Genomic DNA, 27,780 nt, shown 5'->3' on the forward strand with positions numbered 1-27,780 from the left:
CAGTTCCTTCTCAGGGGAGGAAGTGGCAAGTCTTCTGCTGGGGGGTGGAGGGGAGCTGGGGGGAGCGGCTAAGAAGAGAGGTGCAGTTTGGAAGGTAGCATATCGCTACCAGTCTTGAATTTGGTAATTATTATTTTCACCAGAGATCAGAAGAGAGCGATTATTCCTCTAGTGGCTGGTAGGTTTTACCTTCCTCACTGGCCTGTGATTTGGTCCTTATTAACTCCCCAAGGAGTTTCCACACTGAGGGCTCATATGTGCTGAATGATGGCTTCTACTTCCTTTTTCGAAAAGGGAAATTTTCGTGTATATGTTAAATTTTGTTTTTTTAGTCTCATCCACCTTCAGTTTCCAATGGGCTGAGACAGGCAGATGGTGTGTTTCTGGTATGGACTAGACAAAGCCAGGGAGGTATTTGCTCCTATGTATGACTGGTGTGCGTGTGTGTGTGTGTGTGCACGTGCGCGCGCACCTGTCTGTCTGTCTGTCTGTCTGTCTGAGAGAGAGAGAGAAAGAGAGAGAGAGAGGTAGAAGTAAAAATTCTGCTTTGAGGAGGAAAACATCATCACCTACCATTCGTGTTGTCCAAGACAGTGACATCTTTCACAAACGCCACATCCCCAGCTTTCTCAGCCAGGCACCTAAAATATTCCCGAGAATTAAAACATTGCCAGAGAAGAAAATCTCTTAGAGTTTTCATAAATATTTGGAATACACATTCCAAAAACTGAAACATGGAAAAGATAAGGGCAAATATTTCCAAGAACTTAGAACTTATTATAAGAAATTGTTTCTTTTATGATAAATATTGAGTTTTATTGTGATTGTTTATAGTGAAATAAGACATTTTTCATACTTACCTATTATTAGCCATTTCTTTTGGTACCATTACATGACTGAATAATATAATAGGTCTTTGAAGTCTATACCATGGTTTCATTCACAGGAACACCTAAGAAATTGTTTCTTCATGGCTCACGCTCAGCAGCTCAGAATGGTTCATGATAATAATAGAAGTGAAACAGCTGCTTGTACTTTGGCAGAGTACAATATGCTGGATGCTTTACAAATATTGACTCTTTTAATTCTCAAACTAATTCTGGAGGTAGGAAATATTGTTCTCATTTTACAAGGAAGGTATTTTAAGATATATTTATTCTTCACCTTCGTAGAACTTAGGCTTTAAAATGGTAGATTGTACACATATGTGTACATTCCCTACTTCTAAAATTCCTATAAAATGACATGAATGAGATTTTTTTTTTTAAGTCATAACTTTGGAGTTCCCATCGTGGCTCAGCGGAAATGAATCTGACTACCATCCATGAGGAGGCAGGTTCTATCCCTGACCTCGCTCTGTGGGTTAGGGATCTGGCGTTGCTGTGGCTGTGGCGTAGGCTGGCAGCTACAGCTCTGATTTTGACCCAGGTGCAGCCCTGAAAAGACAAAAAAAAAAATTTAAATAAAAAAAAAGCCATAAATCCATGAGAGAGAGGAAGGGAAAAAGTTAGAATGGGTGAGCCATAATTGACCCGGCAGAGGAAAGAAAGCTGTGACATAAGTTGAGCATTGGGAGCACCTAGGAGAAAGGTGATGAGCACAGCAGAACTCCAGAAAAACTCAGCTATTGGAAAAACCAGGCACCACTGAAAGTGGCTGAGAACAGAAGGACTGGATAGAGCCGATACACATGCAGTGTACATACACATGCCCAATCCAAAGAAAACCCACATACAGAAATGCCATTGTGAAAAAAAAGAAAAAAGAAAAAAAAATACCATTGTGGAGTTTCAGAACACTAGAGATCACAAAATACATTTTTTTTTTTTTTGGTCCTCACCCATGGCATGCAGAAGTTCCTGGGCCAGGGATGGGGCCCATGCCACAGCAGCAATCTGAGCCACTGCAGTGACAACACCAGGTCCTTAACCCACTGAGCCACAAGAGAACTCCAAAAAAAAATCTTAACACTACCTTTTTTTCTTTTATTTTTTGAAATCAAAAACTTTTCAAGAAAAGTTTTCAAAGTAGTTTACATTGGATGAAATCCAAAACTCATTTTCCTAAAGAGTATTTTTTATTCATTGTTAAATCTCTGGCAATTTAGAGAGAAATGTAAAACATATGTGTCTGATCTAGTTACTCTTTACAGAATATTCTTTGTGTAGACCTATTTGTCCAAGACACTTCATAAGCCTTCTAAAGTTTAGTCTCTGAGTTAGGAAGTTAAAAATAAATGGTTAAAAACAAAAAATTGTTTTCAAGAAAAAATGTTATATACAAAGAAACAGGAATCAAAAAAAGTGGAACCAGGGAGTTCCTGCTGTGACACAACAGCATCAGCAGCTCAGTGAGTTTAAGGATCCAGCATTGCCATGAGCTATGGTGTAAGTCGCAAATGAGGCTTGAACCCGGCATTGCTGTGGCTGTGGTGCAGGCCGGAAGCTGTAGCTCTGATTAGACCCCTAGCCTGGGAACCTCCATATGCCTCGGGTGCAGCCCTAAAAAGACAACAAAACAAAACAAATAAAAAATACTAGCTTGTTTATTCCGCTGGATTTTGCTTCTGGCAACTTTTTTTTCCTGTGTGTTTATTTAACATTGTTATAATTACTTTTTACTGTGTCTTGCTCATTGTTATTGAAAGAATATTTCTAAGTAGTCTTTGAGGACTAACTTCAAGATGCTGTCTTCCAGACAGCTTCCTAGAGGGGCCACTAGTCTGGGACCACTTTTTAATAAATGATGAGCTGATAATTTCTGGACCATCCTAGGGGACATAAGTTTGAACTACAAATCCAGACATAAGCTAGCCCACGGTTTCAATTTTTCAGAGATGGTGGGTATTTTTCTCTCTGTTTTCCTCAGCATCCATGCAACCATGAAGCCCCCTGGGAGTGGAGTGGAAGCTACTTCTGGTTCATTCCTACCTTAAAGACATATGCAACCTCTTGAGTTCAAATTTGTCAGAATAGGTAACTATCCTTAGGACAAAGTGGCTCCACTTAGCTTTCTGAATTCCTACTCCATTTAGATTTGTCTGATAATCCCTTATTATTTTGTCAGTTATTCAATGCTCTTGAGTGTGTGGGTGTACTTAACTCAAAATTTTTTATTGTGTTTAAAGAAAGAGTTGGTCAAAACAGCTAATGCTGCTATATTTCCTACAAGGAAATCCTGTCAAAATTCCTAGGGAGAATGTTTTCCAGGCTACATTTATTCAGCCAAATTATAAATCATTTTAAGGGTAGAATAAAGATGTTTTTAGATATGTAAATACTCAAAACACAGCAATTCCTAGTCATCGTTTCTCAAGATGTGTCCTGTTGCAACAAAACCAAGAAAGCTAAACATGTGGGATCCGGGAAACAAGTGATTTAAGGTAAAGTAAGACAATGGAAAATCCCAGAATGATGGTTAAGGGGACTCCCAGGAGCAGAGATGTGCAGGGGGCCTCATGAAAACCAATGCAGCCTGGGGAGGAGGGTGGAGATCTTCAGGTGCAACATTCCCAGGTAAATCATGAACCTGAGGCATGTTTATGCATGATTGTTAGGAGATTTATACTACTAGTAAAAGGTTTTGAGATGAATGAGTGATTTTTTTTTTAAGAAGTACAGAAAATTAAGCAAGTTTTAAAAAAGATATCTATCAAATCCAGAGTCAGCCAAACCTTTGTACAATAAGGGAAATATAATCTTATTATTCCACATGTTTAATATGAGACAAATATTTCCATATTCATAATAAGCACTGAATATGTCATACTCTTCTAGGATACTAAAAGGAGGTGAAGTTATGGTTATGGGTAGAAAAGGTACAGGAGCAGTATGAGAGGCTGGACCTTCTTTCATAATAGGAAGTCAGCAGAAAATAGGTGATATTTAGAAATTAAGAATCAGCAATATATAAGGATGTTAGTTGGAAACATAGAGATGAATAGGACTTCTGGTTCCAGCTTTCGATTTGAGCAAAAGACAAAGAATTTCCTTATAGTATAAATAGGAATACTAAAGTGTAGCTGTTTTGAGTGAGATAATATCTTACTGTAGGTGTGAAAAAGAAAACCACATGATTCCTGAGGGTTTTTATCAGACATGTTGGCTATTCAGTATTTCTGAGTAGAATTACATCACAAGTTTTCCATTTGCAAAACCTTAACCCCTTGAAGACATTTTTTTTTACAGTCACAAAATATTTTTTCAGTGAATCTCTCAGAGAATAGTAAAACTACTTTTTTACCATCCCACCACTGGAGACAACCTGCTGAATTTATATTAAAAAGGTCCAAGACCATGAGGGCCTAGGCATTCTCAGATGTATGGCGCCATCTGGTGGTGCAATACATTCTTGGCAAATAGAGGAAAAGACTGGGAAGAGCTCAACATCTGGACGCATGGGACTGTAAAACGTGGGTTGTGGAAAGTTATTGCAAATCACTAAGCGTTTATCATCAGTCAATTCTGAAAACTTATATTTTGGTTTATTTTTCACTAGTGGAGAATAACACTGCAATACTGCTTTCTCCTTGCCATTTCTAAGGCTAAACTTAAGGAGAAAGGCGAAATGTGAGACATAATGGTGACCTGGAGTGGGGAAGACTATGGGTAAAGAATTCTTCTGCATAAAACTGAATTGCACAAAGGACTTAAAACACCACAAACTCTCCCAATTTGATTCTGAGGCTGAGGGCACTAAGGTCTGCCAAGGCTGACCTTGGCTCCAGGCGAGAGGGAGGAGTCTGGCAAAGCTGAGGTCAGACAGCCCCAGGGCCAGCCCCCACTCTTGGGGCAGTGGGTGTGGAGGGAGGAGCCCTCACTGGGGCCACACATCAGCTGATCCCCAGGCCGCCCCATGATTCTGCTGCGACCCCCCACATGGGGTCCCTTAGAAATGCGGTGCCAAGATGCTGGAGGATGACGGACAAAGCCTGGTCCTGGTGAAGCCTGGCCACAGCACTCACCTGAAAGCCCCGGTGTAACCATAGTATCTCTCATTACTGTTGGGCACACACTTGTCCACGCCCTGGTCATTGCCAACACACAGTGCACAGAGATTGGATCCCGGCTGAGACCCAGGAGCACAGCTTTGACTAAAGAATTCGTCTACAGAGAAGAAACATGGGAAGTCAGTTCACACCTTCTTGTCACCAGGCCCACAGGTAGGGTGTGGCCCATGCACTGAGTTGTGAACAGGATGTGTGGAGGAGGAGGAGGAGGAGGGGAGGCTGAGCCAAAAGCCTGGAGGTCTTAGTGTCCTCCGCAGTGCAGAGTAAGAAGTGAGTTCTGCCTAGGAACCAAAGTCACCTTTTATGAGGCAGGCAGGTGGCTTTTCCCAGATTAGGAAGCCAGCGCCTGGGACAAATTTAGAGCTGGAGCTCCAGGAGGCAAAAAATAACCTGTGTACTTCTCAGAGCCTGCATCTGTTCTTAAGGCCAGCTCTGTGTCTTTCAGGGGGGAGGATGGGATGGGGAAAGTGTGTGGAGCAGCTCACAGCACATCTACGACTGCAGGAAGCAGCCACAGGGTGAGCTTGCTTACACCAAAGGAGGCCTGTGAGCCATAGTCAGCCTGCAATTCCCTGCCCATCCCTTCCCCAGGTTCCTACCACCCGCCCCCACCCCAGGATGCTCCCTTGGGACTCTTACCAAATTTGCAGGAGCCTGTCTGGTTGACAAGCAGGCCCATGGGGATGTTCCAGCCTGCTGTCCTGTCCACAGCAGTGTGGCAGGACTTCGTGCCTCTCACAGAATTCCAGGTGATACCACCATTTGCTTTCCTGACAACCGCCACGGCAAGATACCCTTGGACAACAGAAGAGCAAGGTTTAGTCTCCCAGGGCCTGGTAAATGGACTCTACTACAGCTGTTGGCAACCCAGGCTGACAAAGATCAAGAAGCATTGCCAGGCAATGACTCTCCCAGATAACTGACCATTGTCAAATAGACCAAAAAAGCTTAAGCTACTCTATGTTAAAATGAGATTGATCCAAGCTGTGAAAAAAGCTGATCCTTTTTCTTCTTTTTAGGGCCACACCTGTGACATATGGAAGTTCCCAGGCTAGGGGTCGAATCGGAGCTGTAGCTGCCGGCCTATATCACAGCCACAGCAACACGGGATCTGAGGCACATCTTCAACCTACACCACAGCTCACAGAAATGCTGCCGGATCCTTAACCCATGGAACAAGGCCAGGGATCAAACCCGCATCCTCATGGATACTAGTCAGATTTGTTTCTGCTGAGCCACAATGGGAACTCCTAGTAAGCTGATCCTTTAAGTGATCATGGGGGACTGTCTTTGACCAGCCATATACTGTCTTTGAGTTATAAACCAGCAATGCATTTACATTTTCATCATGGGCTACTAAAGTCAAACACTGAACAACAAGCATGACTCCACAAATCACCAAATGCAACATGCAATACACAACTACAAATGCATTAGGTCAGAGCCATGAAGGCTGTGTGGATGAAGGGGGCGTGTTCCCAAGACCTTGGACTGAGAGAAGGTCATCGGGATGCAAGCCTCCTCCTGATAGCAAGCACCTGGCAGACTCTGCTGTTGGGCAAGTGGGGTGGTACACAGAGCACAAGATTTAGCACAAGGGACCCTGATTCCAGGCCAGGATCTGTCACAGTATTATCTATGGATAAGAGTAAGATCCAGGGCACTGTTTCCTCATCCATACAAGATGGGGGTGTAATACTCCTCCTACCCCATGGTCAGGACACAATGAGGAACTCTGAAATTTCTCTGCCATGTGTGAAGGTCCACATGGACATTAATTATAGTTACTCATCTCTGAATGATTTGCATCTGCAAAAAAACTTACAGCTTCTATGGCTTCATCTCTGTGAGGTTTTTTAAGTTCCCACACCTTCACCTCCAGTAACAAGAACTTAACCCTTGACCCTGAAAGTAACTGATTCCAACTCACCTTGTGTTGGTCTATGCACACAGTCTGAGCTACTGCTTTGGCGAGATTCTAAAGAAATAAAGATAAACAAAAGATCATTAAACATATTTTTAATGTTTACATACTTTTTTAAAGTACATACATATCAAAGAACATACATTGGCATGGTTTTGTGCATATGTGTTTTTAATATAAATAAATGGCAGTGAATAATAGATGTCACTATTTTTTTGTTTTCAGCCCAATACTATGTTTTTAAGTTGACATCACCATTCAGTCTGTAACTCACTGAGCTGAGTTAGGGCTCCCAAGTTCACTGCTTTCAGTGTTGTGTCACTGACATCTTCAGGTGTGTCTGTGGATGTACCCAGGGGAAGAATGGCTGAACCTAACCTCTGGACATTTCAATCACCACATAAACCCATCAACTATCTTTTGTGTTTAAGCCACTTGGCAATGCATTTATGTCCCTTGCAACCAAAGGACGCCTATCTAATTCTTGCCCGTTGGAGGTAAGGGGCACATTGTCCCATCTGCCTGGACTCCTCTAGTTCCCTTTGGAGAGGCCAAGGATAAAGGGGCATTTTTTAATATAGCTTCAGCACTCACCAACCATACATTCAGACTCAGCAAGTGGCTTCCCCTTTGGAGAAAGTCCCATTACTCCCATTTCATGTGATGGATAATGTGAATCTGTAAGTGTTGTTTTATTGGAAAAGTGTTTTTTCAATTGAGGCAACATTGGTTTATAACATGAGGTACGTTTCATGTGTATAATATTATATTTTGACTTCTATATACCTACAGTAGGCTCACCACCCAAAGTTTAGTTTCCATTTGTCATATACAGCTGACCCCCTTTACCCATTTCGCTCTCCCCTGACCCCCCTTCCCCCCCATCTGGTATCCACTACTCTAAGTCTCTGAATCTGTGTGTTTGTTTTGGTTTGATTTGGTTTGTTTATTCTTTCTGTTTTTAATACTCTGCATATGAGTGAAATCAGAAGGTATTTCTCTTTCTCCTGCAGAGAAATCATAAAAGACTCTCGACAAAGCAGAATCAAGTCCAAAGACACCATGCCCAGCAGTTCCATGGAACGGAGATGCATATACATGCTCACCAAACGATCTGGACACAGCTGTTCACAGCGGCTCTTTTTACAACGGCCTCCAACTGGAAATTACCCAAATGCTCATCCACGGTAGAAAAAATAAATAACCGCGGCAGAGTCACACAACAGAATACTACACAACAATGAGATGTAATGCTGAGCAAAGGACATTTTAAGGAGCACATGCTATGCAACTCCTTTTACATAAGTTCAAAAACAGGCAGAACTGATCTGTGCCATTTGAGCTCAGGAGTCATGAGCCTTGCGGGAGGGAGGCACTAGATTTGTGGAACCTGCCATCTTGATCTGGGCACTAGTGCATGCGGATGAAACAGTTTTGGAAATGTCCTTGAGAGGTACATTTACGTGCACTTTTCTGTCTGTACAGTATACTTTACTAAAACCTTTTTTTGTCTTTTCTAGGGCCACACTTGAGGCATATGGAGATTCCCAGGCTAGGAGTCGAATCGGAGCTGTAGCCTGTGGCCTATACCAGAGCCACAGCAACGTGGGATCCGAGCTGCGTCTGCAGCCTACACCACAGCTCATGGCAACTCGGGATCCTTAACCCGCTGAGCGAGGCCAGGGATTGAACCCACAACCTCATGGTTCCTAGTTGGATTCGTTAACCACTGAGCCACGATGGGAACTCCCCTAAAATCTTTTTCAAAATTAAGAGGAAACCAATCCGGGTTTTGTCAGTTCTCGCCACAGTAGGCTGTCTGGGTAACACAATCCCTTTCATCTGTTCTTTCCTCTGATTCTCCTGCTTGACTCTGTCCATTTCAATGTCTCCCCTGGATCCATCGAGTAGGGTTACTCCTCCCCACCCCCAAAGCCCAGACAGAATGACCCAGAGAGGACGCTTCTCCACTTACTTTGGTTCTCTGCCAGGACAGGCACCAAACCACACTTGCCCGCAGTGTAGATAAATCCTCCATCCAAGCTCATAGCATCAGCTTCTCCTTTCTGCAAAGACAAAGTATAGCACTGGCTGCCTTTCTTTATGGCTCTGAGAGAATAGCTTTCTGTTAGGTGCCCCAGCGAAGCAGCAAGGGTTGCTTAAACTGAGCACCTCAAGGAAATACCATGTGTGCTATTAAGTCTCTCTATTAAGTCTCTTTCATGCTGTTACTTCCATTGGAAAGACTGGGCACAGGTTGCCTGGTCCCCTGAATTCCCCGTTTGAACTTGGAGCACTCTTGGCACACCCTCCTGGACCAGCCTCCCTCACTGAGAAGCCGGATGGGAGTAGCTGGCCTTGTCTAATGACTAGTCTCCACGGAATAGCACCACACTCAAAATGCTAAACAGAAGTTATTCAACACGTGAGCAGAAATAATTAAGATGGCTCTCCATCAGATTGAGTGAGCCCACATGCCAGCACTGGAATATGGATTCATCGAGATTATAAAATTCCCTGTTAGGCTCAGAAAGATTTTTTTTTAACAACTGTATTAAAAATAATTGGAGGAGTGGAATTCTCATAGTGGCTCAGCAGGTTAAGAACCTGACAAATATCCATGAGGATGTGGGTTTGATGCCTGGCCTCATTCAGTGGGTTAAAGATCCCACATGGCCACAAGATGCTGCGCAGGTCGAAGATGTGGCTCAGATTTGGCATTGCTGTGGCTGTGGTGTAGGCTGGCAGCTGCAGCTCCGATTTGACCCCTAGCCCAGGAATTTCCACATGCTGCAGGTGCAGCCCTGAAAAGAAAAAAAAAAAAGAGTTGGAGGAGTTCCCTGGTGGCCTAGCAGTTAAGGATTCAGCATTGTCACTTCTGTGGATTAGGTTCCATCCCTATGGGGGGGGGCGGGGGGGGGGGGACTTCTGCATGCTGAGGGAGAGGCCAAAAATAAAGTTGGAGATGTGGATGAAGATTTCTCTTTAGGGCTGCACACACAGGGTTACTGATATTAGTGAAACAGGGAGACAGAGAGGAATAGGGTCAAAACTAAACCGAGCCCATCCATGTAAAAGATATCCCCAAATCATTTTTAAAGTGTTTCCAAAGAATACATCACATGAGGAAATGGCCATGATACACTGTTAAGTGAAAAGGGCTCAAACGTCATAGCTGGCATCATCCAGTACTGTTCATACCCGTCAGCATAGACGAACTGAGAAATCCTGGAGTGGGAAATCAGTAAAACTCTAACTGTGGCATCTCTGTGTGACGTTTTGTTTTGGTTTTGTTTTTACATCACACCTTTCTATATTTTCCAAACTACCAGTGTTCCTCGTGAGTTGTTTAAAATCCGAAGGGTGAAAAGCCCACAGTAGTTTGTTGACAGGGGGGCGTCCATTCCCACACTGCGCAAGTGCGAGCCAACCGCGCCCCTGGGGCCTGAGCGCCCCCAAGCTTAGGTCTCATTTGGAAGAGCTCCTCAGTCTCCTAGGAGCGCTGCCCCACCTCCACCGCCTCCCGAAGGTCCGCCGGCCACCTACCAGCACCTGGACGATGCAGTCCTCGGTTGTGGAGGCCAGGCTGCAGTTCAGGTTCTGGCTGCTCTGGCTGCTCCACTGCCGGCACTTGCGCAGCTCCTCTGGACCCACGGCGCACCACAATACCTTCGCCTGCCGCGCCTCCACCTCCGCTGCCGCTGCCCAGAGACAGGACTGTCAACAGAGCCCCTAAGCCCAGCCAGGCCTGCAGACCTCCCTGGAGCTCTTCCCGCCCCGCCCCTCCCCTCCCTGAAGGGGACCTATTTCCTCCAAGGGAGAGTAGAATCGGGCACTTGCCCCTTCCTCCCCTTATCTGTCCCCACCTCACAGCTTCCCAACTCCCTCTTCAGGCATAGTTCCAGCTGTGTCTCATTTCTATACCTTTGGTGGCTTCTCCCCCACCCTCATCCCCTCCCCCACCCCGCTTCTAATCCACCCTTCAAGCCTTAAATAATGACTCGTCTAATATCTCATTCCTATGGGATAAAATCTCTAGGACACAGACAGTGGCAGCCCCAAGAAGTGGCATTAGGGTAGCTTGCACCCTGCCATGAGGGCCCCCAAGGCCAGCAGTCACCACCACTAACAGCCTCCCAGTTCACCCCAATTCCACCCAAAGCCTCCAGGGGAGGATAGGCTGTGGCCGAGCTGGTCCACTGTTGTGTCCCCAGCCAAGTTAGGGGTCTAGGCACTGGGCTTGTCCCACCAGGCCTCTGGATTCATCCCAGGAGGGGCCCTGGCTCTCTTGGATCTTGTTCATACTTCTCACTTCATAGAAGGCAAATTGGCTTTTCTCTCAGGACTGGGGAGACCGAGGTACCCAGATTCATGTGGCAGTATGATCTGGGGGTGGTGCTAAGGTGCTCCCTAAAGCCTCACCCATGGCTTACCACCCACACCAGCTTGCCCTGGTCCTCACTCACTTTCCCTCAGGCCCTGGATGGCAGTAAGGTACGGGAGGCCCAGGTACAGCTTAGAATCTATCTTTGAGGGGATCTTCAAAAACCCGATGGTAGCGTCTCTAAACAGGAGGTCCTTCTGCTGACCAGGAGAGCCAAAGAGCTGGAACTCCTGTGGATTGCTTTTTCCAAACTTTTTCTAATTAAGGAAAAACAGAATTATGATGTCAGTGGTAAATAGGAAACAAAAACACGATGTTGCAAAAGAGTATCTGGAACATAGCAATGGTTCTGAGAACAGGAGCCGTGGTCAACTTCCCATAGTGGGACTTGGGCCATCCCTGTGAAATAGCCTGGTTATGGCTTAGTCTTCACAAAGTTCCTGGGGTCCAAGCACCTAGAGTCCTGAGAATATGGCATCGTCCTTCCCCCACTTCCGCTCCAGCCTCTGAGACACTGCCTGTCAGTAATACTAGAGGGGGCTTCATGGTTCCTGCTGGTCAGAGTACAGCCTAGGCTGGCAGGCCACTGACCCTGTAAACTCCTGAGGCTCCAGGAGACTTTTCGAGTGGCAGGAAGTTAGGGAAGGAAGGAAGGAAACCTCCCCACCAACAAATGCAAGCAGGTGGGGGTACCGTGTGTGGGGGGAAATACCTGTGACTGGTAGAGAAGCTCCCAGATGGAGTTCTCCTTGCCATTCACACTTCGGGCCACAACAGCATGAGAAGGGACCCGGGCAAGGTGGCACTCCCTGAATGCTTCCACTGGCTTTCGAGTATTGTCTGGGCAGAGTAGCTCATATTTGTCCCTGTCAGCCTTCTGTGGCAGGTTCTCTAGAGAAAGAGAGAGGTGGAGGGGAGCCCTGGTGAGTCGACCCCAGGCAGTAAGCATAAGCTTTAGTTTCCCTCACCCCATAGAATTTGAACTGGAGGAGACATCTTACAGAGTTGACAATATTGAGGGTCAGAAAGGCTGTGGGAGTTCCCATCATGGCTCAGCGGAAATGAATCTGACTGGTATCCATGAGGACGCAGGTTTGATCCCTGGCCTCACTTAGTGGGTTAGGGATCCGTCGGCATGGCTATGAGCTGTGGTGAGGGTTGCAGACACAGCTCGGATCTGGCATTGCTATGGCTGTGGCTTAGGCTGGCAGCTGTAGCTCGGATTCAACCCCTAGCCTGGGAACCTCCGTATGCCGCTGTAGCCCCTAGACAGACAGACAGAAAGAAAGAAAGGCTGTGGATTGCTCCAGGACATTCAGAAAGGTAAAGACAGTGCCCAGAAAGCCTTAGGGGCCAGCCCAGTGTTTCTCGGATTGGGTCATATGGCCCCTGGGTTGAACCAGACCCATCTGTTTCCATGGCAGCCCCCCTAGAAAAAGGCCACATGGTAGGGATAAGCCCAGGGTGCCAGCCAGGGCTGCTGCTTTACTCACATTTCCAGAAGGAATATAAATGATAAAAATGTTAAATGCAGACATACAGTTGAGCCACTTCTCAACACTTGGGTATATCAAAAGAAGGGAAAATACTTTTTATGAGTAAGTGCATCCCAATTTGGAACTCTTTGTCTATGTCACATATAAATTGCTTCAAAATACATAAAGTTACAGAAACCAACCCAAGTTGTTTTATGAGATTAGCACAACCTTGACCTCAAAATCAGAGAAAGAAGTACAGGAGGGAATAATTACAGGCTTGTTTTACTTATAACATAAATGCAAAAATCAAAGTAAGTCAGAAAGAGAAAGATAAATACCATATGATATCACTTATACCTGGAATCTAATATAAGGCACAAATGAACCTTTCCACAGAAAAGAAAATCATGGACTTGGAGAATAGACTTGTGGTTGCCAAGGGGGAGGGGGAGGGAGGGGAGTGGTTGGGGAGCTTGGGGTTAATAGATACAAAGTATTGCCTTTACAATGGACTAGCAATGAGATTCTGCTGTGTAGCACTGGGAACTATGTCTGGTGACTTGTGATGGAGCATGATAATGTGCAAAAATAGAATGTATACATGTATGCGTAACTGGGTCACCATGCTGTACAGTAGAAAAAAAAATTGTACTGGGGAAATAACTATTAAAAAAAAAAAGTCACCCAGGGGAAATAAATAAATAAATGCCCAAATCAGAAATAGTTAGTTAACTCAATATAGCAGAGTATTTAAAAACTCACAGAGCAAGATGAAGGTTTATCAGTTTATTCCATTCACAAAAGAATGGATGAACATTAAAGAAGCTAAAGTAATTCACCACATGAATGGATTGAAGGAGGAAAACCATGAGATGATGTTCATCTTAACAGGTGCTGAAAAAGCAGTTATATGTTCACATCTACTTGTGTTTTTTTTAAGTTTCAGAAAACTAGTAATATAGAGAACTTGGCAAAGGTATACAAACTTGATAAATGCCACTTCTCTAAATATCTACAGCAAAATCATACTAAAAGAAGAAAACTTAAACATTCACTTCAAAATCAAGAATAAATCAAGTGTGTCAGCTTTCACATTGCCAACATAATACCAGGTTATCTGGATTTCACAATTACAAAAGAAATAAGAGATAGAAACACCGAAAGGAAAAAGTTTGTCTTTTTCCTTCCAGTGTTTCTATTTAATGATGTAATCTAGTTATTTAACGATGTAATCAGCTACACAGAAAGCCAACAAAACCAAGAAAGTACCAGTAAAACTGACAAGCGAGTCTAGCAGGCAATACTACAAAAATCAAGTGTTATCCTCACTAGCAATAACCAAACAGAAACTAATACAGAATAGAAGATACTATAATAGCAACTAAAACCGTAAATACCTGGTAATTAGCCTCACTAAACAATGCATTAGACCCAGAGAAAAAAATGTTAAGTTCTATTAAAAGGCATGAGAAGAAGTGTGGCCGCTATTCACAATAGCCAAAACATAGAAACACCCTAAATATCCATTGACATATAAATGGATTTAGAAGATATGGTACATATACACAATGGAGTATTACTCAGCCATAAAAAAGAAAACAAAATAATGCCATTTGCAGCAACATGGATGGAACTAGAGACTCTCATACAAAGTGAAGTAAGTCAGAAAGAGACAGACAAATACCATATGATATCACTTAAATCTGAAATCTAATATATGGCACAAATGAACCTACCTACAGAAAGATACAGACTCATAGACATGGAGAATAGCCTTGTGGATGCCAGGAGGGAGGGGGAGGGAGTGGGAAGGACTCGGAGTTTGGGGTTAGTAGATCCAAACTATAGCATTTGGAGAGGATAAGCATGAGATTCTGCTGTATAGCATAGGGAACTGTGATGGAACATGATGGAGAATAATGTGAGAAAAAGTATATATATATACATGTATATATATATATATATATGTATAACTGTGTCACTTTACTGTATAGCAGAAATCTACAGAACATTGTAAATCAACTACAATTAAAAATTTTTTAAAAAATGTGTGATTGGAGTTCCCATTGTGGCTCAGTGAAAGGAATCCGACTGGGAACCATGAGGTTGCGGGTTTGATCCCCAGCCTCACTCAGTGGGTTAAGGATCCCGCGTTGCCGTGAGCTGCGGTATAAGTCGCAGATGCAGCTTGGATCTGGCATTGCTGTGGATTTGGCGTAGGCCGGCAGCTGCAGCTCTGATTAGACCCCTAGCCTGGGAACCTCCATATTCCGTGGGTGTGGCCCTAAAAGGACAAAAAAAAAAAAGTGATTAAAAGGGAGAGATTTATCATGATCAGGAACTGGACAATTTGACATAAATATATCAATTTTTCATGGACCAATTTAAATTCTATACAATGCTACTTAAAATTGAAGGATGATGCTTTTAGAAATTCAACAAAAATAATTCTAAAATTTTAGTTTAAAATTTTTGAAAATAGTGAAGTGTTCAGGGAAGGCTCACTCTCTCTCTCCACAAGCTATTAAGAACCACTACCAGCCAAAATGTTAAAAGCAGAAAAATACAAATAGACCAATGATACAAAATAGCTCAGAGGCTGATCCATGACCATAAACAAGCTCAAGGTGTAAGTGTCTCCACACATCAGTAGAGAAAGGGTGGAATTTTGCCTCTTTTTTTTTAGGGCTGCACCTGAGTCATATGAAGGTTCCCAGGCTAGCAGGGTCTAATTGGAGCTACAGCTGCCAGCCTACAGCACAGCCACAGTACACCAGATCCAAGCTGTGTATGTGACCTACACTACAGCTCATGGCAACACCGGATCCTTAACCCACTGAGCAAGGCCAGGGATCAAACCTGCAACCTCATGGTTCCTAGTTGGATTTGTTTCCACTGCACCAAGACAGGAACTCCTATAGTCCTTGCTGAAAGGAAAACAGTCTCACTATAAAAGGGTGAAATGCTGAAGCTGAATCTATACCTAATTTCCTAGGAAGAATGCATACAAACAAATGGATGGAGGAAAGCCTATAAATCTTACAGAAAATCTTTATGATATGGAAGTGAAGAGAGTGTCTTTAAAAGACCCCAAAACACAAACCAATAGGGCAAAACTGACCAATTTGACCTTATCAATATCAAGGAATTTTTTTTTTTTTTTGCTTTTTTTAGGGCTGCTCTCATGGCATGTGGAAGTTCCCAGGGTAGGGGTCGAATCAGAGCCACAGCTGCCGGCCTATTCCACAGCTGATGGCAACTCTGGATCCTTAACCCACTGAACGAGGTCAGGGATGGAACCCACAACCTCATGGTTCCTAGTAGGATTCGTTTCCGCTGTGCCATGACAGGAACTCCCAATATCAAGGACTTTTGTTCAACAAAGGTACTGCTAACAGATTTTTTTTTTGACTGAGTAAAGATTTTCCTAAAGTCTAGAATAAACAATGGCTGGATATCTAGAAAGAAGGAAGGCCTAGCCTTGAATCAAAATCATGAAGAAATAGGTATGAAAATCAATAGAAAAACAGTCAAAGATTATAGAAGAAAAGGAAGTTCAAATTATTAGCAAATATACTGAGACGACAAAACTCACTAGATTTCAGAGAAATGCAAAATAAACCAATAATGACATATCTATTGCTTTACAAACATAATTCAGACAAAAAATATGAAAGTCAAAAATGCCCAGAATCAAAATTGTGGGGAAATGAAAACCCTTGTCAAGTGCTGGTAGGGGTGTAATTCCTAAGAGTGACCTGGTTGTCCCAGGTGGGTGTGGGGGTCTGTCCCTGGTGGTCCCGGGTGGGTGTGAGGGTCTGTCCTTGGTGGTCCTGGGTGAGTATGAAGGCCTGTTCCTGCTGGTCCCCGGTGGGTGTGAGGGCCTGTCCCTGGTGGTTCCAGATGGAATATGTTGCCCTCTCTCTAGTGGTCTAGTGGTCTTGCTGGAAATATGTCAGGTGTGTCCCTGGAGTTCCTCTTATGCACACCCAGCAATTGTACTTCAGTGTGTGGTCTCTCAGAGATCTTCTGCAAGAATAAGAGGACACACATGAGGACATGAGTCCTGGAGCTGTTGTGGTCGAGGGAATGACAGGATGACCCAGTACGTCATAGGATGACAGATAATAAAATGTGACACGTGCTTTCCACAGACCATTTCTCATCTGTCAGAACCCCTGTACCAGATATGTACAACAATGTGGATAAATCTCTAAACCAAAATGCTGAGTGGAAAACCTTGGCTACGTCATGATCAATAACTACCGATAAAGCTTCTGTGAGCTTAGGACCCAGAAACACAAACCAGCACTATACATTTTGCAAGACCACACATATCTTGGCAGACACATGTCAAGCACCCTGGCATGAGTGTCTCTAAGGAGGAACAGAAAGACAGTAGGTAGGGGAGATTCGAAGAAAACTGATCGTTTAAAACACGAAATAGCAGAGTTCTCATTGTGGCACAGCGGAAACAAATTTGACTAGTGACCATGAGGTTGCGGGTTCAATCCCTAGCCTTGCTCAGTGGGTTAAGGATCTGGCATTGCACAGACACAGCTTGGATCCCTGCATTGCTGTGGCTGTGGCATAGGCAGGCAGCTACAGCTCCAATTCGACCCCTAGCCTGGGAACCTCCATATGCCACAGGCATGGCCCTAAAAAGCAAAATAAATAAATACATTAATTAAATTAAATTTAAAAAAATAAAATATGAAATAGCATAAAATAACAGCTGTGCCCTACAGATAATCCTGTGCCAGGAAATGAGTCAAATCAGGACAATATTTGGAAGGGTGATGAAATGAAAGGAGGTAGTACCCATGGCTCTGTCCCCTCCTCTTACCAAACACTGTACTCTCCTTGACAAAAGCCACATCTCCAGTCCCTTTGTGCAGACAGCTGTGGGATGAGAAAGCATCAGATGGTCAGCACAGAGCGGTCCTTCTGGACTTCTTCCTCAGATCTCCCTGTGGGACAGGGCCCTGGGGCTTATCTTCTATGGGCACCTGATCTTGGAGAGCAAGTCTCTGAGCCTTTGTGCCCCACCCCACCCCCCGCCCTGGGAAGGTGGCAGGGGTCACCTGCAGGTAGATTCTGAGGAAGAAGGGTTCAGCTGCTAGCTAGAGTAGCCCACTTTCCCCGTCAAAGCCTGAGAGGGTAAAACTTTGTCTTTCTATGTGAAAGAGTTTTGAAGCCTCTACACCAGAGGGTAAAAGTAGTATCCTTGGCCCTGTGGGTTTTTTCTCCCAGGACTAAGTGGCAAATGCATCCTGGCCAGCGGAGCATGGGGGAAGCAGATGGGAGGAGGGGAACAGACTCAACCTCAGCACGGGGTGCAAAGGGGGTTTAGGGGCCAGACGGAGCTCATGATCTCTCAGCTCCAGGACAGGACAGGCTGTCCTGCCAGACCAGGAGCCTGGGACAGGTCTTATCTTGAGAAGACTCCTTTAGTCCCTCCGAGGTTAGGGAGGGGGCCAGAGTCAGCAGGAAGAACCCAGGACAACACAGGGACAGAGCCAGATGCAGAGATCTCTGGGGAGACAGAGGTGAGTGCTCATGGGGCTGGTGTGGAGGGGAGGGGGCACATGTGGGGCCTGGGAGGCTGGAGGGGAACATGCTCTGGGCAAGGTCAGCGCCTTCTTGGTTGCACAGCAGTAGAGAAAGGGCCTCCTAGCCTGAGGCCCACATGTGGGCCACTAAGGAGCAGACAGTCTCACTTACTTGAAGGCACCGGAATAGCCAAAATACGGTTCCTGGGAGGAACAAGCACATTTATCTTTCCCTGTCCCTATGCACAGCTGACACAGGTTGGGATACGCTTTTCCATCTGCGCAGGGCACACAGCTCTGAGAGAAGAATTTGGCCACAGCTGTTGAACAGAGAGAGGTGAACCAGAGAGTGAGCCAGCCAGGTCCCAGCCAGTGGCCCCTGCCATGTGCCCTCCCACAGGCAGAGAGTCTGCTGTTGCCTGACAGCCAGTGCAAAGCTCAGAGAGAAGCACCTTGGATGAGAGCAGACTCAGCCACCCCCTCCCTGGGTAGACTGCATCTGTAGACTCTGCCCCTGCCGGTTTCACATTGTAAACCTCACTCCTGCCTTGGATTCAACTCACATGTTCCCCTGGGCCATCCCAAAGGGGCTTGGGAATGTGTCACTGGAGTAGCAACCCCAGCCTGAGATCACCCCCAACCATCTTACCTTTCTGGAGGGGCTCAGGTGGCCCTGCCCAGTCCAAGAACCGGCGAAGTAACCCTATAGGGATATTCCACCCAGCAGACCTGCCAAGGCCTGTGTGGCAGGACTTTCGACCTTGTAGCTGGTTCAGCTGAAAGTTGAAACCTTTCTTCACTACAGCCACAGCATAATAGTAGGTTTGGGGATCTGCAAAAGGATGGAGAGAATAAAGAGCTCTTTGCCTGGATGGGAGGGAGAGAAACAGCCCCAATCTCCCCGCCAACTGAGCCCCAAGTGGGAAGGGGACTGTGTGCTGCATTTCACCTGCTGCACAGTGTCCCAGAGTCTGCTGTTTCCCCCAAAGAACTCAATGCCTCCACCCCGAGTGGGTCAGCATCAGGCCTGATGAGCCCAGGGGCTCTGTTCTCTGCAAGTGTGAGGCTGTCCGAGACCCCTCCTCTGTGCCTCATCCACTGCGACTCCATGGAGCCCAGGGCCCAGGCCCAGGTACCCAGCTTCTGGGTCTCCAGGGAGAACTCACTCTCTTCTGTCCCGTAGACCTCCGCCACTACCGGCCGCAGTTTGTACTGGCCTGCTTCAAACACCAAACCACCATCAAGGGTCACAGCATCTGCCCTTTTTGCCTGAAAGCAGAACCCAGACCAGTGTCAGGAGAAAACCTGCCCTAAGCCAGACAAGTGAATTTCAGGACATCAGAAGGCTCCATGGCTGGAAGGATCTTCCAAAGGATTAGCTTGTAATCACAGCCATGTGGGTGCTATGAGAGGTAGTGTTAACAGAGCAGGACTCTGTGAGGCCTTCCCAGCGTGGATCCCCATTCAATGTCCTCTACCTGCCTTTTTATCTATAGAAAAACTTAAGTCAAGAATCAATTAAATCAGGAGTTCCCGTCGTGGCGCAGTGGTTAACGAATCTGACTAGGAACCCTGAGGTTGCAGGTTCGGTCCCTGCCCTTGCTCAGTGGGTTAATGATCCGGCGTTGCCGTGAGCTGTGGTGTAGGTTGCAGACGCGGCTCGGATCCCGCGTTGCTGTGGCTCTGGTGTAGGCCGGTGGCTACAGCTCCGATTGGACCCCTAGCCTGGGAACCTCCATATGCCGAGGGAGCGGCCCAAGAAGTAGCAAAAAAAAAAAAAGAATCAATTAAATCAGAGAAGTGAGAAAATACAGTCCAGCAAGACAAAATAATAATTTGGCCATTCAACAAAGTCAAGGACCTTCAGTTCTTCCTCCAGGACTATATATTCTGAGCCATGTCCTTGAAGCTGTTTTGCAGGTGCCAAAGCCCCCACCAGGTGGAAGAAGTCCACTGTATGCTGCCCACAAGCATGTAGACCCCAGAAGGGTTGGAACCAGAAGGTTGATGATGCTGACTCCCAATTACCTCACCAAGCCCCAGCCAGGAAAACGTCCACGAGCTGATCACACCCTATAAGACTCCTCACTATCCCCTTCAAGGTGGGGGCACAGTCCGTGAGGCACTAGCCTGCTGTGTCCCCTCTTTGCCTGGCTGTGTCCTGTGTTCTCTCTTTCCCTTTTTCTGTTTCCTCCAACACTGTCTCCACATTTCTATCTGGCATTGGGGTACGGAGGCAGCTGATATTCTGGCAACAGTGGCAGGAGCCCAGGGCCCTTCTCTCTGGGTAATGAGCCCCTGTGCATCTGCTTTAGTTCCTGAAACCGGCGAGTGACTTCTTTGTCACGTTTCTTAGATCGCTCCTTGGATCACACGCTTCACGGTCATTTATATGAAAAGGTATTCTAGATGTTTTCTCCTCTGTTTTTGCTCCATATTTATTCAAGTTCTCATTTACTGAATAGACAATTTAACTAGTAATATATCTTAAAATTATCATAATAAACCATGTTCATCCTCTTTGGCCTATTACTTCTCATATGCTTACCTCTTTCTCATATTTACAATCCGGTACAGATAATGTTTTGTGGATTGCTTTAGTCATCTACATTTTCTTACTTCTATAGAGTCTTCGCTGATTTTACTGACTTCATGATATTTTATCATAATGTGGCTGTTTTGTAATTTATGAAATTAAAAATTCTCCCCAACGTTCAGCACTTTGATTTTTTCTAACATTTTTTCTCTTAAAATTATACTTTTGTGTAGTTCCCATTGTGGCAAAGTGGTTAACGAATCTGACTAGGAATCATGAGGTTGTAGGTTTGATCCCTGGCCTTGCTCAGCGGGTTAAGGATCTGGCATTCTGTGAGCTGTGGTGTAGGTTGCAGATGCGGCTCAGATCCCTCGTTGCTGTGGCTCTGGCTCCGATTAGACCCTTAGCCTGGGAACCTGCATATGCCAAGGGAGCAGTCCTAGAAAAGGCAAAAAGACAAAAAGAAAAAAAAATTATACTTTTGTGGACAACTTTGTCCTCATAGGGTTTTCTTCCTTCTGATGAACTGTTGCCTTCAGATAGACATCTGAGGGTGACATCATCCAGACAATGGGGTTTTGTTTTGTTTTTTAGGTCTGCACCCACAGCATATGGAGGTTCCCAGGCTAGGGGTCTAATTGGAGCTGTAGCTGCCGGCCTATGCCAGAGCCACAGCAATGTCATATCGGAGCTGCCCCAGCGACCTACACCACAGCTCATAGCAATGCCAGATCCTTAACCCACTGAGTGAAGCCAGGGATCAAACCTGTGTCCTCATGGATGCTAGTCAGATGCGTTTTCTCTGAGCCATGATGGGAACTCCGACAATTTGGATTTTTATCTCCAAAGCCCTGGCTGTCATTGCTATACCAATTTAGAGGGCCACACACAGAGAGGATCGGTTTCACTACAGGATCACCAGTGAGCCAGGCTTTCATTTTATTAAGTGTTATTATTTAGAAAATGCAAGTGCTAGCAAATTTCTTAGATTTGTATTTCTCTTAATTATTAAGGGGAACATTTTGGCAGATATTTCTATTAATTATGAGCTCTCTCTGCTCATACTGTTTTTCTTAAATGATCCTACGTTTCTTGACAATTTGAACTGGTTCTTTAGAGTATAAATAGCAGTCACTTAGAGCTGGAGCATATTCATTCTAGTGCTTGCTAAACTTTTTGTTTAAGTATTTTTAATGGCTATGAATTAAATTTTTTATATTTTAAAATCTGTCCATTGACTCCATGTTTTAATTCATTGCTTAAGAGCTAAGAGATTTCTCTTCCCTCTACAGTTCTGCTAATGAACCTGTCTCCTTAGGTTTCAATAATACACTTTCTATTTTTAACCATTTAATCTATCTCAATTTTATTTTTTTTGTGCGGCATACTGATTTCAAATGGGGCTCTTATTAAAAAGGCAGATTTTGAGAATTTCATGGATATTGAACATGTCAGAATAGGGTTTAGGAGTCTGCATATGTATTCATTTATTTTTTGCTTTTTAGAGCTGTACCCAAGGCATATAGAAGTTCCCAGGCTAGGGGTCAAATTTGGAGCTATAGCTGCCAGACTATGCCACAGCCACAGCAATGCCAGATCCAAGCCAAGTCAGCGACCTACAAACAGTTCACGGCAATGCCGGATCCTTAACCCACTGAACGAGGCCAAGGATCAAACCCCCATCCTCATGGATCCTAGTCAGGTTCCTTAACTGCTGAGCCACAATGGAAATTCCAGAATCTGCATTTTAAACCAGGAAATGCTGGTACTGTCTGTCCACAGGCCACAGTTGTAAAATAATGGCCTAAAATATTGTTCAAAATAGATTTTTCCCCCAGGTACTGTTCTAGTAACCCAAGATATTAATGGAAACTTTTACATAAATTACCCACTCTGTGCTAGAATCAAGTACACACAACCAAAGCACATGGCAGACACACAACATTTGTAAAGTGAGGAAAAATTATTTCAGTAGGTCTTATACCTGAAAAAACAAAAACAGGAACCTGAAATCATCCATGAGTCATGATTCCCTTTTCTCTCTCTCTCTTCAAATGTCTTAGACAAATGTCTTTCCAATAACCTGTGCCTTGGCAGGTCCCGCCCACCCAAAAGCATGATGTGCTGACTATGATGGGCTGAGCTTATTTCTCTTTGAGTTCAGCGGTAATGCTCTTCTGTGGAGGCTTTCCTTATCAGAGTAATCTTGGGTTTTGCCCAGGTTACATACTCACCTAATATGACTACTTCTGTGTCATTTTTGCGCAGTTGTTATTCACAATTTCTGTGGCAATCCAAGCTTTCCTACCCATGGTTCTCCACTTTAATTTCTGTTTCTTTTTTTTTTTGCTTTATTTTTATTTATTTATTTATTTATTTTTTGCTTTCTAGGGCCACACCCACGGTAAATGGAGGTTCCCAGGCTAAGGGTCAAATTAGCTACCAACCTACACCACAGGTCATGGCAACACGGGATCCCTGACCAACTGAGCGAAGTCAGGGATTGAACCCACATCCTCAAGGATACTAGTCAGATTTGTTTCCACTGCGCCACAACGGGAACTCACTCTGCTTTCAAAACAGCGTCGTGTCCCGTGAGAGAGGACAGCTCCCAGCTGACAGGTGTCCAGCAAGAACAGCAGAGTGAGCAGGGAGAGCACATTTTCTATTGTACCTGGATCCTTTCCCTTCTTTTCAGTCTGGTCCCACCCAACCTATGGCACAGACTTACCGCGATGGCCCGGATACAGTCAGTGGGAGAAGCCCTCTTTATGCAGAAGATGGGATTAGTTCTTCTTATCTTTGATTGCCACTGGCGGCATTTTGAATACTCTGCTTTGGATATGACACACCATCGAACCCCTTTCTTAGGGGCAGCCAGACACAGTCCTGGAAGAAAGAGGACTGGGAATGAGGGCTTCCCCACGGCCGATGGAAGAGATGGCCTCATCCTCGGAGAGAGGTGTCCTTCCCTCCCAGCCCCCTCTGTAGCTAGGTCAGGCCGTTCTACTCAAGTGGAGGTGTCTCGCTGGCCTAATGAGAACTCCACGGTGGCCAGAGGGCTGTGTTTCTCAGCAAATTAGAGGAGATAATCAGAGCCTCTGGATTCTTTTTCCTCCTATGACCCTCATTCTTCCTACTCCTGAAAAAATGGTGATGCGCCCTTGCATCAGTTTAGGGAGTTCGCCCACCCGCTTTGTCCCCTTGTTGCCTGCATGGTGGACAGGGAAGGGTTTATTGCTCCAGTCTCTGGTGTGGCAACTGACTCTCAAAGACGTGGAGTGATGCTTAGCAGTGGCAGCGTCCAGCCTGGAATCCAGGTCCCTATAGATTGCTGTCTACAAGCATCTCCTCAGAAAATGCCAAGGGAACAGAGAAGGAAAATATACCCAAACTCTTATCAGTAGCTGCTGTAGGTGCTATACAAATGGATCACATTGTATGAGAGAAAGGATGCTTATGGGGAGACAGAAACGTTCTAAAACTGACTTTCAGTGATTGCACCACTTAGTAAAGTTACTAAAAAAAATCACTGAATTGTACACTTGAAATAGGTGGATTTTATGATATGTAAAATATACCTCAGTAAAGCTGTTACCAAAACAAACAAACAAACAAACAAACAAACCTCTTGGCTGCAAAAGCTGCCTCCCCTTTCAGATGTGCTTTGGGGTGGAACTCTCAGTCCTCGACCACCTCCTATTCACAGGTGGCAGAGTCAGACCAACCAAGGTATTGAGGCATGCTGTGAGGGTGGGGAGAAGATCTGTGGCTCCCAGGCTGAGTCAGCAGAGGCTTGGGGGCACCTGGCTGCCATACCCCTGCTCCACCAGCTATCATCCCAAGGAAATCTCTAGGGGTGCAATCTAACCTCAGAAGCTTTCCTGTAACTGTCCTGAAGTAAGAATTAACCCTCTTAGATTCACCCATCTGTGACCCAATAGCATTTCCTGGATGCCCTCTGTATACACAGCTCTGAGTGATATGCAGGGGAACGTGTAAGCAGACAGTACAGGCTCTCACCTCTCCTCTGGAGAGGGAAAAAGCCCAAAAAGAGGAAGCTACATATGATGAATGCTCTAGAAGAGAACAAATACCAAGCCAGGAGTGATGTCTCCATGGCCTCAGCCAGGAGTTAGGTGTGGGGACAGGGTGAGAGGAGGCATTCTAAGAGGTGGACACAATGAGCCATGGGCACAGCAAAGGTTGCAAGCAAGCACATTCCATGCCAGGTCTTTACTCAGCTCTTCACATGTTCTGCCTCCCTCGACCCTCCTGGCCCCTCTTTTTGCCAATATCCCCATTTTCCAGCTGAGGAAGTTATGGCTTAAACTAGCTATGCAGCTGCCTGAGGTTCCACAACTAATAAGTTTGAACTAGGATTTGAACCTAGGCAATCAGACACCCCACCCCCACCCCTGCTCTTACCACCAGGCTGGCCTGCCTGTTTAGGCTGCCGTGGAGATGGAGCTGGTAAAAGGTAGAGGAGGAGACTGCACTGGGCTGCTGGAGAATGGGGATGGGGACTGGGGGAAAGTTTAGGAGTAGGGGCAGGCAGGAAGTACAGGGGTGACACCTAGGCTTTTCCTCTGAACTCCCACCCCACATACTGCCCAGGTGCTGATGCCCCCACAGCCCTTGCTGCTGCGGCTGCCCTGGACCTTTCCTTCCATTGCAGGAAGCCTTGCCCTCATATTTACATCATTAATGTCCATCATAGATGAGTGTCCTCTGAGCACCCCAAAAATTATTCAGATACCTGGGTACTCAACTAGCAATTTTGTTCAGTCCCTTCTATTTAGTCCTTTTTAGTCTGGGCACATTTAACACCAGAAGCCAGTCCCTTCTCTCACACTCTCTGACTGAAGAGTCCCATCAACAGGGTCTGTGCTGCCATCCTGCCCCTCTGCAGTGGGAGGCTTGTGTACACCTTTGCATACCTTGAGGCATGTGGTATAGCTGGGTGGGAAGAGAGTTTTAAATGAACCTAAGACTCGGAAAGCCTGTCTTTCTCAAGTTACACAGTCCATGCAGGAACTGGGATCTGATTCCAGCCTCCTGTGTGTTTTGGGCAAGTCACTCACCCTCTCTGAGTCTGATGCCCCCTCCACCTCTGGCCCCATGTAAATCCATATAACAGTATTATGGGTAGCAAAAATAGGGCAGGGTCCCAGAAGGCCATTTGGGAAGCTCTGCCAGCTCTTGGCACAGGCACCACCAGCTTTCACGAAGCCCTGTTCTGGCTCCTCCTGGGCTAATGGGCTGGAACCAACCACTCTGGGCGCCTCCCCTGCACTGGCGATAGTGCCAAGCTGGCAGGGCTTGGGAACCCGGGAGCCCGACCAGAAGGGCGCAGGTACTCGGACGTTCATTTGGAGGGCACAGGAACCGGGAAGCCCACACGGCAGTGTTCCCCCCACCCTGCACATAGCAGCGGGGAATCTGGGCCCCCCAGGTACCTGCACTCACCAAGTGTCCCGAGGAACAGCAGGGCGGGGATGAAGAGCTTCATGTCTAAGGTCCTGAGGCGACTCAAGGAACGAAGACTCTGCCACCTGTGCTGGCTCTGCAGCCCTTTATCCAGGGCGTGCTGACCTCGGGGGTTAGCCCCGCCCTGTGGCCCAATAAGCACCCCCGGCCTCCCCCTTTTCTCTCCCCAGGTCTCCTAGTTCCTTGAGGGGAAGAACCCAGAGGGGAGGGGCAGAGGGAGGTGAATGGTGCAGGGCAGGGCTTCCACAAGGGGAGGATACCCAGCCACACCCACTTCTCTCATCTGCCCAGGAGCTGCCCAGTGGTTGGAATGTTCTTTCTCTCCCATTAGTCTGCAGCCCCTGGAGAGTGACAGCCCCTGAGTTTTATCTTCCTCTGGTCTCCTTGCCTCCTAGAGGGTGGGACACAGAGCAGGGGTCCTAATGTGAATCTTTGTGGATCATCTTGCCTATGCAGATGGTACCCATAGTGCCTGAGAGCCAGTTAGGGCAGAAGAAAGCACTTCCATCTCCATGCAGCAGTCAGCCTGGATTTGGAAAGAGGACCCGTTTACTGGCCTGGTCCACAGCAGTCTGGCATAGCTGGCAGAGGTAGAGCTGCCCAGAGTCTGATCCAGGCTGCCTATGAGGCCCTCCCAGCTCTATTAAGACCACAAGACAGCCCCCAGAAAACAGCCAAAGGCCTCAGTGTCCAGGCTGTCTCTTGTCTCCTCATTTGCCAGTGAAAAGAATATCCTACCACTTGTTTTGTTTTTTGTTTTGTGGCAGATGAGGTCCCTAAGTGTCATATTTTGTCCTTATTTCAGGAAGCTGTTTTTAAATTCTAAAGCTAGAATTCTGCTTCTACCTCTTTTAAATACACTCTCTTGATGCACAACAGCTCACATACAGGGGTCTCCAGTGCAGCCCTGGGTATTATACACTGATTGCAAGCAAACTAAATGTCCATCTCTGGGGGGGGGATGAGGGTGTCACATGGAGTGGGACATACTGGGGGCTCCAGAAAGAATAACCCAGCCTGTGTATATTGGTGTGAACTTAGCTCCAGGAGATACAAAGTGAAGTCAGCCATTAACAGGAAATCACAGGTCACCTAAACTCTCCCTCTACAGGTTATTCTAGACAATATGTTTTTCTGAAATCTGCTTGTCCTGAAAAGCTGGTCTTGATTCATCTTTGCTTAGAATGCTTGATACAAAAAGCATTTACTAGAGTAGATGGGAAAACCGAAGCTGAGGTGGGCACACAGTGGGCAGCACTGGGCCATAAAGAAACCCAGCCAGCCAAAGTCTTGGAGGCCCTCAAGGAGGCTGCGGGGCCTCTGCCCCCTGAAGCACAAGAGTGGGGTCTGATCAGAGACCCTGATTGTTGGGCACAAGAGTAGGGCACAAGGGTAGGGTCCAAGTTTC

General features: G+C 45.8%; 1 protein-coding gene across 1 annotated transcript in view; it reads right to left on the reverse strand.

Annotated features, from left to right (window-relative positions):
- LTF (lactotransferrin) overlaps nt 1–26,555 on the reverse strand; it is a 31,814-nt gene extending 5,259 nt beyond the window's left edge. The window contains exons 1-14 of the mRNA XM_047772146.1: nt 26,352–26,555; nt 23,614–23,771; nt 19,513–19,615; nt 18,996–19,178; nt 18,519–18,666; nt 17,641–17,696; nt 12,029–12,207; nt 11,399–11,573; nt 10,479–10,633; nt 8,908–8,998; nt 6,939–6,986; nt 5,648–5,803; nt 4,964–5,105; nt 574–641 (exon numbers count right to left, since the gene is read on the reverse strand). Coding sequence (XP_047628102.1) covers nt 574–641; nt 4,964–5,105; nt 5,648–5,803; nt 6,939–6,986; nt 8,908–8,998; nt 10,479–10,633; nt 11,399–11,573; nt 12,029–12,207; nt 17,641–17,696; nt 18,519–18,666; nt 18,996–19,178; nt 19,513–19,615; nt 23,614–23,771; nt 26,352–26,394 — 1,705 coding nt within the window. The 5' untranslated portion in view covers nt 26,395–26,555. The remainder of the gene's footprint in view (nt 1–573; nt 642–4,963; nt 5,106–5,647; nt 5,804–6,938; nt 6,987–8,907; nt 8,999–10,478; nt 10,634–11,398; nt 11,574–12,028; nt 12,208–17,640; nt 17,697–18,518; nt 18,667–18,995; nt 19,179–19,512; nt 19,616–23,613; nt 23,772–26,351) is intronic.
- Nucleotides 26,556–27,780: the final 1,225 nt, after the last annotated feature.

This window comes from Phacochoerus africanus, chromosome 1 (genome assembly GCF_016906955.1).
Source record: "Phacochoerus africanus isolate WHEZ1 chromosome 1, ROS_Pafr_v1, whole genome shotgun sequence".
Lineage (NCBI taxonomy): Eukaryota > Metazoa > Chordata > Mammalia > Artiodactyla > Suidae > Phacochoerus > Phacochoerus africanus.